Source organism: Callorhinus ursinus, unplaced genomic scaffold, assembly GCF_003265705.2.
Source record: "Callorhinus ursinus isolate GAN/ISIS: 27379988/994484 unplaced genomic scaffold, GSC_fseal_2.0 scaffold27, whole genome shotgun sequence".
Taxonomy (NCBI): domain Eukaryota; kingdom Metazoa; phylum Chordata; class Mammalia; order Carnivora; family Otariidae; genus Callorhinus; species Callorhinus ursinus.
Genome location: NW_027397089.1, coordinates 3073770 through 3087298, shown reverse-complemented (window position 1 = coordinate 3087298; position 13529 = coordinate 3073770). Strand labels below are relative to the sequence as shown.

Here is a 13529-nt window from a genome sequence, read left to right as displayed (position 1 = left end):
CATCCAGCAAGTAGTGCTGGGTTCCCAAGTGCCGTGACCTGTCCGGTTAGCCAGTCACCGTAAGACGGTGGAAGATAAGGCAGTCCCCGCAGTTACCCGCAAGTGCTACCACGCAGCCCTGCTGACTACACCGTCTGCCAGCCGGTCCGGGCTCAGCCTACCCATAGGGACGCCGGCTGTTGGGAATGCCTGGAGGCACTCACCTGGGCCTCTACTACTTGTGGCGAGCCCCAAGAGACCGGACCATAGTGACCCAGGTGACCCCCTCTTCCCCTCTTCGTTTCTAAACCTGAAGAGGCCCCACGTGACCCGGAGTCCAGAGACTTCTTTTCATAAGGCGCTCCCCCTAATTACAGGGCAGCCCTACTACATTTTAATGGGACTGCTGGAACCATTTAAAAGGCACTGGGAGGCCCTGACACGGTTGCTGGACGTAGAGGAGATTACTATCCAGGCACCCAGATACTTCAGACCTATGCCCTTCCACACCCCCTGCCCCAGAGGAGGTTTCCCCTTGAGCAAACCTCCCCGCCCCCTCCCTAGTAAACCCCCAACTTAATTTTACCCCTTATGGAAATACGCAGGTTAACCTCTCCCGGCAGTTACAACATCTCAGTGTTCCCGGTCACTTAGTATATGGACAGCCAGTCTCTAAACTCTAGACCCTAAGACAGACACAACCGCCTTCTGCCATCCATCTTCTTGCCACACAGCTGCCCTCTAGCCCCTCACGCCAACCCAGTCCCCCCAACTACCTCTGCCCTCCTAACCTCCAGGGTTAAGCCTCTACCCTAGGCAACGGGTAGCTCCCCAGGACTCAACCCACCTCCCGCAAGCAATGGCCCCTATGCCACTCTGATAGTCCACTGGGACAATAAAAATGCACAGGCCTCTTGGCCCTATTAGACACCAGGGCCCAATCACTGTTATTCCAGATAATCCCTCTAAATTCTCGAAAGGGAGACCCTTCTACCCACAGGGCATTGTCAGTTAAACAGTCAAAGGTGTACAAATCCATTTGGATGTAGCTAACTACAGGGACCATTTACTTCAAAGGGCTTCTTCTAGTGGTAGCTTCCTTGGCCCTTTCCCTATTACAGGCATGGATGCATTGACACAATGCCATGTCACACAGAACCAGCCCAAGTTCTGGACGTTCCTGGTGGGATTTACCAAGTGGATGCCCGGGACTCTTCCTCCTGTGGGCAAGATGGTAAACACCCCCCAATACCAATTTAAACAGGGCACTAAAGGCCTATACTCTGTTATTAAAGATGTTGAGATGGAGTCATTAAGCCCACAGCCTCAGCTTTCAATGGCCCCATTTGGTAGGCACATAAGTCAGCCACTAACGAATGGTACCTCACCATTTACCTTCAAAACCTTAATACTAAGGTTCCCCCAATTAAGCTACAATTACTAGTATTATATAATTAATTAAGAACACATACTTCTGAGACAACAAGCATACTAGTATTCACATTACAAGGGTCCCAAAAGGAAAACAGAGAGTAAGGGGCAGAAAACTTAACTGGAGAAATGATAGCTGAAAACTTCCCTAACCTGGGGAAGGAAACAGACATCCAGGTCCAGGAAGCACAGAGAGCCCCAAATAAGAAGAACCCAAAGAGGTCCACACCAAGACATGTGATAATTAAAATGGCAAAAATTAAAAGTGGGGAGAGAAAAGCAAACAGTGATGGATGAAGTCACTCCCCTGAGGCTACCAGCTGATTTTTCAGGTCAGAGGGAGCAGTACAGTGTATTCATAATGATGAAAGGAAAAAACTACAACCAATACTCTCCCCAGCAAAGCTGCCATGCAGAACTGAAGGAGAGATAAAGAGGTCCCCAGACAAACAAAAGTCAAAGGTGTCCATCACCACTAAACTGGCCTTACAAGAAATGTTCAAGGGACTTTTCCAAGCGAGAAACAAGAGGCCGTAACTAGGACTTAGAAAATTATGAAAGAGGGTGCCTGGGTGGCTCAGTTGGTTGAGCGGCTGCTTTCGGCTCAGGTCATGATCCTGGAGTCCCGGGATCGAGTCCCACATCGGGCTCCCTGCTCAGCAGGGAGTCTGCCTCTCCCTCTGACCTTCTTCCCTCTCATGCTCTCTACCATTCTCTCTCTCAATAAGTAAATAAAAATCTTAAAAAAAAAAAAAGAAAATTATGAAAGAAAGAATTTCAGTGGTGAAAGTGAACAAACAGTAAAGGTACCAGGATCAATCAAAGCCAGTATGAAGGTTAAAAAAACAACAGCAGGAAAATCACTTCTATCTACACTAATTAGTTAAGCAATACAAAAGATTTAAAAAGATGTAAAATATGACATCAAATACATAAAACATGGAGAGGGGAATAAAAACATAGCAAATGTGCTTTTTGAATGTGTCGAAACTTAAGTGACCATTAACTTTAAAATAGACTGCTATATGCATAAGGTGTTACATATGAACCTCAGGGTAACCACAAACCAAAAATGTATAATAGATACACAAAAAAAATAAAAAGAATCCAAGCATAACACTCAAGAAAGTTATCAAATCACAAGGGAAGAGAGGAAAAAACGGACAGAGAAGAAGTCTAAAAACAATGAACAAAATAGCAAAATATACCTAACTATCAATGATTACTTTATAAATGTAAGTGGACTAGGGGCGCCTGGGTGGCTCAGTCAGTTAAGTGACTGGCTCTTGACTTCAGCTCAGGTTATGATCTCAGGGTCCTGAGATTAAGCCCTGCATCAGGTTCCACGTTCAGTGGGGAGTCTGCTTGAGGATTTGCTCTCTCCGTCTGCCCCTCCCCCAGCTTACGTGTTTGCTATTTCTAAAATGAATAAATCTTTAAATGTAAATGGACTAAATGCTCCTATCAAAAAACATAGGCTGACTGAATGGATAAAAAACCCCAAGACCCACCTATATGCTGCCTACAAGAGGCTCCTTCAAACCTTAAGACACAAACTGAAAGTGAACAGATGGAAAAAGGTATTCCATGAAAATGGAAAAAAACAAAAAAGGTGAGGTAGCAATACTTACATCAAACAAAATACTTTAAAACAAAGACTGTAACAAGAAACAAAGAAGATGATAAAATGATTAATCCAATGAAGATATATCATAAATACCTATGTACCCAATATGGAAGCACCTAAGTACATAAAGCAAATATTAACAGACGTAATGGGAGAAATCAAGGGGCACCCAGGTGGCTCAGTCGGTTAAGTGTCTGCCTTCAGCTCAGGTCATGATCCTGGAGTTCCAGGATTGAGCCCCATGTTGGGCTCCATGCTCAGCAGGGAGTCTATTTCTCCCTCTCCCTCTGGCCCTCCCCCTACTAGGGTGTGCTCTCTCTCTCTCTCTCAAATAAATAAATAAAATCTTTAAAAAAAAAGAAATTAATGATAATACAATAGAAGGGGACTTTAACATCCCACTTACAGCAACAGATAGGTCATCTGGGCAGAAAAAAAAATCAAGGAAACAGTGGCTCTGAACAACATATTAGACTAGATGGACTTAACAGATATCCACTGAACATTCCATCCCCAAACACAGAATACACATTCTTTTTAAGTGCACACGGAACATTTTCCACAACAGATTGCATGTTAAGCCACAAAACAAGTCTCATTTAATTTATGAAAACTGAAATCATATCAAACCTCTTTCTGGTATGAGACTAGAAACCAGTTACAAGAAAAAAAATGAAAAAACACAGACATGTGAAGGTGAAACAACATGTTATTAAACAACTAATGGGTCAACAAAGAAATCAGACAGTAAATTAAAAACTATCTAGAGACAAACGAAAACGGAAACACGATGTTCCAAAATCTTTGGGACACAGAAAAAGGAGTTCTAAGAGGGAAGTTTATAGTAATGAAGGTCTGCCTCAAGAAACAAGAAAAACCTAAAATAAACAATCTAACCTTACAACTAAAGGAATTAGAACAAAGCCCAAAGCTAGCAGAAGCAAAGAAATAATAAAGATCAGATCAAATAAAAACAGAAACAAACAAAAAGAGATAAATAAAACTATGAGTTGGTTCTTCGAAAAGAAAATAAACCTTTTACCATATTCATCAAGAAAAAGAGAGGACTCAAATACATAAAATGAGAAATAGAGAAGGTACGACTGACACCACAAAAATAAAAAGGATTATAAAAGACTACCATGCTTAGGGGCGCCTGGCTGGTTCAGTTGGTAGAGCGTGCAGCTCTTGATCTCAGGGCTGTGGGCTTGAGCCCCATGTTGGGTGTAGAGATTACTTAAAAAGATAAAATCTTTAAAAAAAAAAAAAAAAAGACTACCATGCTTAACCAAGGAAGTAGAAGATCTGTACTCTGAAAACTATAAAACAGTGATGAAAGAAACTGAAGATGACACAAACAAGTGGAAAGACATTCCATGCTCATGAATTGGAAGAATAATGTTAAAATGTCCATACTACCCAAAGCAAACTACAGATTCAATGCAATCCCTATCAAAATACTAACAACATTTTTTTACACAACTAGAACAAATAATACTAAAATTTGTATGGAACCACAAAAGACCCAGAATAGCTAAAGTAATCAGTGAAAAAGAATAACAAAGCTGGAGGAATCACACTCACACTTCCACATTTCAAGATATACTACAAAGCCACAGTAATTAAACAGAATGGTACTGGCACAAAAATACACCCATAGATCAGCGAAACAGAATAGACAGAACAGATATAAACCTATACTTATATGGTCAATTAATCTGTGACAAAAGAGGCAAGAAAATACAGTGGGGAAGAGTCCCTTCAACAAATAGTGCTGGGAAAACTGGACAGCTACATGCAAAACTGGACCACTTCCTTACACCATACATAAAAATAACCTCAAAATGGATTAAAGACCTAAATATTGAGACTTGAAACCATAAAATAAAAATAAACTATTGGGACTACACCAAAATAAAAAGCTTTCACACAGCAAAAGAAACCATCAACAAAAGAAAAAGGAGACCTACTGAGTGGGAGAAGATATTTGCAAATGATATATCCAACAAAGGATTAATATCTAAGATATATAAAGAACTCATAGAAGTCAACACCAATAAGAATCCAATTAAAGATGGGCAGAGGACCTGAATAGACATTTTTCCAAAGAAGACACCCAGATAGTCAATACATAACAAGATGCTCAACAAGATGCTCAACATCACTAACCATCAGAGAAATGGAAATCAAGACCACAATGAGATATTGCTTGACATCTGTCACAATGGCTAGTATCAAAAAGTTAAAATTACACATTGGTGAGAATATAGAGAAGAAGGAACCCTTGTGCATGGCTGATGGGAATGTAAGTTGACGCAGCCGCTGTAGAAAACTGTATGGAGGATCTTAAAAAATTAAAAATAGATATACCACAGGATCCAGTAATTCCACTAAGGGGTAATTTGCTAAAAGTAAATGAAAGCACTAATTCAAGAAGATATGCATCCCTATGTTCACTGCAGCATTGTTTACAATAGCTAAGATATGGAAGCAACCCAAGGGTCCACTAATAGATGAATGGATAAAGTAGTATATATGCAGTGGAGAATTACTCAGCAATAAAAAAAGAATGCTATCTTGCCATTTTTGACAACTCCGATGGATCTAGAAGGTACTATGTTAAGTGAAATAATTCAGGCAAAGAAAGACAAATTCCATGATTTCACTTATATGTGGAATCTGAAAAACAAAACAAAAAACAAAAAAAGTAGAAACAGACCCACAAATACAGAGGAAAAACTAATGGTTGCCTGAGGGGAGGGGTGGTGGGGGATGGGAAAAATGGATGATTGGGAGTAGGAGATACAGACTTCCAGTTAAGGAATGAATAATCATGGGATGAAAGGTACAACATAGAGAATATAGTCAATGGTTTAAAAAAAAAAAAAAGGACTACTATGGAAAATTATTGTATGCCCAATGTATTGAACAGCTTAGAAGGAAAGAAAAATCCTTAGAAACACACAATCTTCCAAGACAATCAGGAAGAAATAGAAAATCTGAACAGATCAATTACTTAGAATGAAACTGAATCAGTAATTAAAAGCTCCCAAGAAACAAAAAAGTCCAGGACTAGACGGTTTCACATGGGAGTTCTACCAAACATTTAAAGAGCTAATACCTATTCTTCCCAAACTATTAAAAAACTGAAGAGGAAGTAATGCTTCCAAATACGCTGTATAAGGCCAGCATTACCCTGACAATAAAAACCAGACAAAGATACTTCAAAAAAAGACTACTGCAGGCTACATCCTTGATGAACACAGATGCAAAAATCCTCACAAATATTATCAGACTGAATTCAACAATACTTTAAAAGAATCATTCCCCACAATCAAGTGGGATTTATTCCAAGGACGCAAGGACGGTTCAATTTATGCAAATCAATCAACATGATACACCACATTAACAAAAGATAAAAACTATGATTATCTCAATAGATGTAGAAAAAGTATTTGACAAAATCCAACATCCATTTATGATAAAAACCCTCAACAGAGTGGGTTTCCAGGGAACATACCCCAAAATCCAAATATGAAAACCCTACAACTAACATCATACTCATTGGTGAAAATCCCAAAGCTTTTTCTCTAAGATTAGGAACAAGGCAGTGATGCCCACTTGTCACTTTAATTCAAAATAGTACTAGAAGTCCTACTACAGCCAACAGACAGAAATAAAAGGCACCCAAACTGGTAAGGAAGAAGTAAAATTGTCTCTATTTGCAAATGACTTGATACTATATACAGAAAACCCTAAAGACTCCACCAAAAAACTACTGGAAGTAATATAAATAAATTCAGTAAAGTTGCCGATACTGAATTAATACACAGAAAACTGTCCCATTTTTATACACTAATAACAAACTAGCAGACCAGGAAATTAAGAAAACAATCCCATTTACAACTGCATCAAAAAGAGTAAAATACCTAGGAATAAATTTAAGGAGACCTGTACGCTGAAAACTATAAAACGCTGATAAAAGAAAGTGAAGATGACACAAATAAATGGAAAAATATACCACGCTCACAGGTTGGAATAATATTGTTAAAATGTCGATACTGCCCAAAGCAAAGTACAGATTTAATGCAATCCCTATCAAAATACCAACAGCATTTTTCACAGCACTAGGAACAAACAATCCTAAAATCTGTATGGAATCATGAAATAACCAAAGCAATCTTGAGAAATAACAAAGCTGGAGGTATCACACTCTCAGATTTCAAGATAAACTACAAAGGCAGTAATAATCAAAACAGTACGGAACTGGCACAAAAATATATACATAGACCAATGGAACAGAATAGTGAGCCCAGAAATAAACCTATGCCTGTATGTTCAATTAATCTATGACAAAGGAAGCAAGAATATGCAAGGGAAAAGACAGTCTCTTTAATAAATGGTGCTGGGAAAATGGGACAGCTACATGCAAAAGAATAAAACTGGACCACCTTCTCACATCACACACAAAAATAAACTCAACATGGATTAAAGACCAAAATGTAAGACCTGAAACTATAAAACTCCTAAAAGGAAACAGGCAGGAAACTCTTGGACATCCACCTTAGCAGTATTTTTTGGATTTTTCTCCTCAGGCAAGAGCAACAATAGCAAAAATAAACTATTGGGAATACACCAAATTAAAAAGCTTTTGTGCAATGAAGCAAACTATCAACAAAACAAAAAAGCAACTTGCTGACTGGGAGTAGATATTTGCAAATGATATATCTGATAAGGGGTTAATATCCAAAATATATAAAGAACTTATACAACTCAACACCAGAAAACAATCTGACAAAAAAATAGGCAGAAGACCTGAACAGACATTTTTCCAAGAAGAGAGATGGCGAACAGATATGTGAAAAGATGGTCAACATCACTCAATCAACAGGGAAATGCAAATCAAAACCACAATGAGATACTGCCTCACACCTGTCAGAATGGCTAATATCAAAAAGACAGGAAATAAGTTTTGGCAAGAATGTGGAGAAAGGGAACCCTCATGCACTGTTGGGGGGAATGTAAGCTGATACAGCCACTATGAAAAAGAGCAGGGAGGTCTTCAAAAAATTAAAAATAGAAATTTGATACCATCCAGCAGTTCTACTTCCAGGTATTTACTTGTAGAAAACAAGAACACTAATTCAAAAAGTTATGTGCACACCTATTTTCCCTGCAGTATTATTTACAACAGCTGAGATATGGAAGCAACCTAAGTGTCCACTGACAGATGAATGGCTAAAGAAGCTGTCATTTGCAACAACATGGATGGACCTTGAGGGTATTATGCTAAGTGAAATAAGTCACTCAGAAAAAGACAAATACCACAATTTCACTTGCATGTGGAATTGAAGAAACAAAACAAATGAACTGACAAAACAGAAACAGACTTATAAATACAGAGAACTGGTGGCTGCCAAAGGGGATGGGAGGGGTGAACACATGAAGGGGATTAAGATACACAAATGTCCCGTTATAAAATAAGTAAGTCACAGGGATAAAAAGTACAGCACAGGAGGGCGCCTGGGTGGCTCAGTTGGTTAAGCGACTGCCTTCGGCTCAGGTCATGATCCTGGAGTCCCAGGATTGAGTCCCACATCGGGCTCCCTGCTCAGCAGGGAGTCTGCTTCTCCCTCTGACCCTCTTCCCTCTCGTGCTCTCTATCTCTCATTCTCTCTCTCTCAAATAAATAAATAAAATCTTTAAAAAAAAGAAAAGAAAGATTTATTAAAAAAAAAAAGTACAGCACAGGAAATACAGCAATAATATTGTAATAATTTTGTAAGGGGGCAGCCACTGACTACAATTATTGTGGTGAGGATTTCATAATGTATATAAAATGTCAAATCACTATGTTGCACACTAGAAACTAATAAAATATAGTATGTCAACTATACTTCAATTAGAAAAAGAGGACAAAAAAAATCTGATGCCTCTAAGTGCGTGGCACTTAGCGTGTAATTGCCAAATTAGTCATTTTAAAGAAGTTCACTGTGAATGAACGTACTGCTAGGCGTTACAACATAGCTTGTAGCAAACCAACTAGGTAGGTTACCAGGCCACCCTCCGCATGGAGTATCCTCTGTTAGAAAGCCCTAGGTGACTTAGGTAACTGACCACCTCAGGGACTCTGTTTCTCCCTCTCCTGTTCCCTAATTCCTGCTGTTATGTTTTAGATTTCCCAATAAAGGGTGAACCTGCAAAACCCTAGGCACCCCTCCAACTTTGTCTCCAATAAGGCCACCCCCTAGGTCCATGCTCCCTCCCTCTACCCAGGACCTTCTGTGTGGCCCTCCAGGACCTGTGAGTAAGAAATCTTGTTTTTCAAATTTCCCTGATAGTTGCTGCTGAGGTGCATCCTGCAATCATAAGAACCACTAAGGCCAGTCCAGCCACAACACTGGTCTGGTTGGGGAAACGTCTGTGGGGGCTCGCCACAAGTGGTATGTGCCCAGGCGAGTTCCTCAAGCATTTCTAGCCAAGAACATCACTAGCAATCGGCTGAGACTGATTCGACAGTAAGTTTACTCTCCCACCACCTTGGAATATTCTCACCACACTTGGTATTGCCATGTCTATGTTTATCCATTCTGGAAGGTATATAACAGTATTTAATTGTGCCTTTATCTTGCATTTTCTCATTATTAAGGCTGAACAAACTTTTCAGATGTTTCTGGCCTTTTGGATAGAATCTTTCTGAAGTGCACGTTCAAGTCTCTACTTGTTTCGACTGGGTTGTCTCTTTCTTACTGGCTTATGGAATTTGAGTATAAGCTCTTTACACTTTTAGTACATGTAACTGATATTCTTCTACTCTTAATGGTGACTTTTGATGAACAGTAGATCTTAACTGTAATTTAGTCTCTTCTACCAATCTTTTTCTTTGTACCTCTTTTAAGAATCCTTCTCTATCCCAGTTATGCAAATATTTTCCTATTTATCTTCTGAACACATGATTTATCTTTTGTTACAGAGCTGGGCTGACAATCTACCTGAAACTGACTTTTGCATACTGTGTGAGGTTAAGTTTCATTATTTTCCCCACATAAGACATCAAATTATCTAAGTGAAATTTATTGAAAAGATTGTTTTATCTGCAGTGCCACAGAGATCAAGTGACCATAGATCCTGGAGTCTGTCTGGATTCTCTAATCTTTGCCATTAGTCTCTTTACTTAATCTTACATTTAGGCTTGTGCTTTAAAATCCAAAGGTTATTAGAATTAATAAGATTTTAGAAAGGTTGCCGGATACACAGTTAAATCATAGAAATTAACCATATTTTTATACATTAGAGGCAATAGAAAATTTTCAAAAAGATGTCAATTCTTGAAACATCAAAACCGTACCTAAACTGTATCATCAAATATGTTTGAAATAAGTCTGAAGGAAAAAAAACCTTAATTACTGTAGTTTTATTAGGCATATTTTCTACTCTGGAAAAATTATTTTTGGGAAAATTGACCTTTTCTTTGTTGCAGGCGTATTTTTCTCATTAGTTTATATTCTTTGAAGAGTTTACGATCATGTGAATGAGAATGATTTTTTAAAAAGGATTTTCAAAAGAGGTTACAAAGAAAAACTTTAGAGACAAAGGTAAAACCAGGTTTAGTCAAGTTGATGATAAAAGGAGTGAAAAAACTAGAATACACCAGTGATAATGTCTTAAGTACTTGCTAGATGTAGATCACAAACTTGGCTCTCAGTTTTTCGGCAACCAGTGTTTTTCTGCTCTAACCAACAAAAAACTGTTCAGGACAGTTAAAATTGCAATGTTCTGTGTCTTAAAATCTAAATGAAAACAAAACCAAAAAAGTATAAAGGTTACATAGAGATTCAATGGCTAAAATTATAACATGAGCTTATAAACTTAATTTTTCTCAGCATACCATTAAGAACTCACCTTTCTACCAAAGCATCCTGCTGCCTGACAAAGAACTGATACAATTCAAATGGAGAGGTCTTATCTCTGTTTAGCCAAACAGCATTACCAGCAGACTTTCCCAGTTTTGCTCCTGTTGTACTTGTAATTAGAGGAACAGTGATTCCAAATACATCTTCTCCAGTCAACCTACGCATAAAGAAAAACTTCATTACGTGCTTCAAGCACAAGTAGTGGCGAGTTCTGCTAATCATTCTTCAGATTTCATTCTGGTCTCTTGCTCTAACAAAATGTATACTTTATCTTCTAAATTCGAGTTTCTGTCCCTCGTAATTGTTTTCACAGCACTCACTACGTTTTGTCATTTGTCATTCTAAACTGCAATGGAACCAGTGACTCTGGGGTAGTTTCTGCATAACTAGGGCCTAGGAAACTTTTAAAAGCCGAGGAAGAAGAGGAAAGAAAACTGGGTAAGGGGAAGTCAGGTAGAGATACTAAGGATGTTTTAAGGGATTTTAAAAATGAGTACCACATGGGCTAGGCCTGTAGTTGAGCTCCCTCAAGAAAATGCAATTAAAATCTACGTTATTTGCCAAATATTCGGAGTTGAAAGAAATTTTGAGATGCCAACCAAAAACTAACACTAGCTTCATGGAACCTGTAGAGCTAAAGCAGAAACTACTCCAGGAGACACAGTCGCATTCAAGCATAAACAACGAAAAGCAGTTTCTCAAGTCAGAAACACAGAGTTACTAAGGGGAAGAAAAAGACACAATCTGAATCCTGACTAGTGATCTATTTCCTGCAAAGCTCTAAGAACACGTTCCGTGCCTAGTACCATTACTTCAGCCCTTTAGTTCTCATTAGCTAGTCACATTAACACCATTACAGACTTGGTGGGGTAAACCAACAGACTCGAAGGGGCGTCATTCCCCAATCCTAATCGTGGATCACAAGCTATTCGTGTGTAAATCATTTGGTTACAAGATTTCTCCTGGGTCTAAAGGAGCTTACTTGTGGATAAACTCGTATCCGGACAAGATGTTGCCCAGCTGATCAGATCCACCCAGCTGGACCCGGCATCCATAATGCTGGAACAGATAGTAGAAGTCATAGGCCTGGAGCACCTGATATAAAAACTCGGCCAAGCTCATGCCCTCGGGACTCTTGAGCCGGGTTTGGACGCTCTGACGGCTGAGGAGCGTGCCCATGCGGAACTGCCCGCCCACGGCCGCTAGGAAGTCCACCAGGTGCTGCTTCTGGTACCAGGCCGAATTGTCCAGTACCGTGAAGCTTCCCCAGGTCCGCCCATTAGCGAAGAGCTGCTCATGATTAGCCACCATGGCCTCGAGCCCTTGGCGTAGGGCGCGCGCATTGCTTCGCACGCGCTCTGGTTCCAGCGCTTCGCGCTCCTTGGTACGGCCGCTGGGGTCTCCCAGGCGCGCGGTAGCACCTCCCACCAGTGCGATCACATTGTGGCCCGCTCGCTGAAAGTGAAAGAGGCCCAGCAGCGCTAGCAGATGCCCCACATGAAGCGAGTCGGCCGTGGGGTCGAAACCGCAGTAGATGGTCTGGGGAAAGTTGGCGGTGCCGCGGTCGAAGAGCTCTGGGAGCTCTATCTTCGTACCCCTCTCGGGGAAGAACTCCTTGAACAGACCCCGAGCCTTCTGCACCGCCAATAACCCTTGAGCGCCCGAATGGGACTCACGTAATCCCAGGAGCAAGACTCCAGGTGGCCCTGGGGTCCTAAACCACCGACCCCGGGAAAAGCACCGCAACGTGGGGGCCGCCATCTTGACGTCGGCACGATGGGAATGCTGGGATCTTAGAGCCCTCGCCACACCCCTCAGTGCCAGCCTCCAACAAGTTCTACGGAAATTGCTTCCGTGTTTTCCTGCGCATGCCCGGGTGGAGAGGGGCGGTCACTTAGCTACGGAGCTTGAGTTCCCAGCAGTCGTTAGAGTTCTGATGACTTAAGTGGGGGTTCTGCTTACCTTCCAAACACCTTAAGTTCGCTAAAACTTCATTCATTCGTAACGGAGGCATGTCTGTGATAATAGTTCCTACCTCAGAGGGTTCTTGTCTGGACTAAGAATGAAAGCACCTGGCACCTATTAAGCTCCCTACAGATGTTAGATTTTAAGTTTTCACGTGAAAAAATTGTGATGCACAAGTTCCTTTGAATTCTTGGTTCGATGCAAAAACTTGTTCACAGAGGTTGTGATGGGTTAGAAATTGGTTTAACTTAATGGAGAGATACAGAGTTGGCGTTGGGAACCAAACTAAGAGAGATTCCCCAAGCAGATGAAAGCGCCTCAGTCACCAGTGTACATTAGCTTGTCCAGGAGGTGGCAGTCTTGCCCAAGCTATAGCGAGAGCAAACTCCAATAAATTAAACGCAGAAAACCCTATGTTTTATTTATCTATTTAACAAATACAGGTAACCAGGTGGGACACAGCTTTAGTATAAGTGGATTCAAATTCGTAATCACATTGCCACAGCATGGCAGGTGCTATTAGTACTCCACTCACCAGGGATGGGGTTCTCATTGCCAGTTGGCTGGCACAGAATCCAGCTCCAAAACCCTATTCTAGAGTCTCATTTCTGGGA

The 13529-nt window shown here is 40.5% G+C and overlaps 1 protein-coding gene across 1 annotated transcript in view; it reads right to left on the bottom strand.

Moving 5' to 3' along the window:
• Window positions 1-12777, bottom strand: part of YARS2 (tyrosyl-tRNA synthetase 2) — a 29980-nt gene extending 17203 nt beyond the window's left edge. The window contains exons 1-2 of the mRNA XM_073877726.1: window positions 11933-12777; window positions 10940-11107 (exon numbers count right to left, since the gene is read on the bottom strand). Coding sequence (XP_073733827.1) covers window positions 10940-11107; window positions 11933-12711 — 947 coding nt within the window. The 5' untranslated portion in view covers window positions 12712-12777. The remainder of the gene's footprint in view (window positions 1-10939; window positions 11108-11932) is intronic.
• Window positions 12778-13529: the final 752 nt, after the last annotated feature.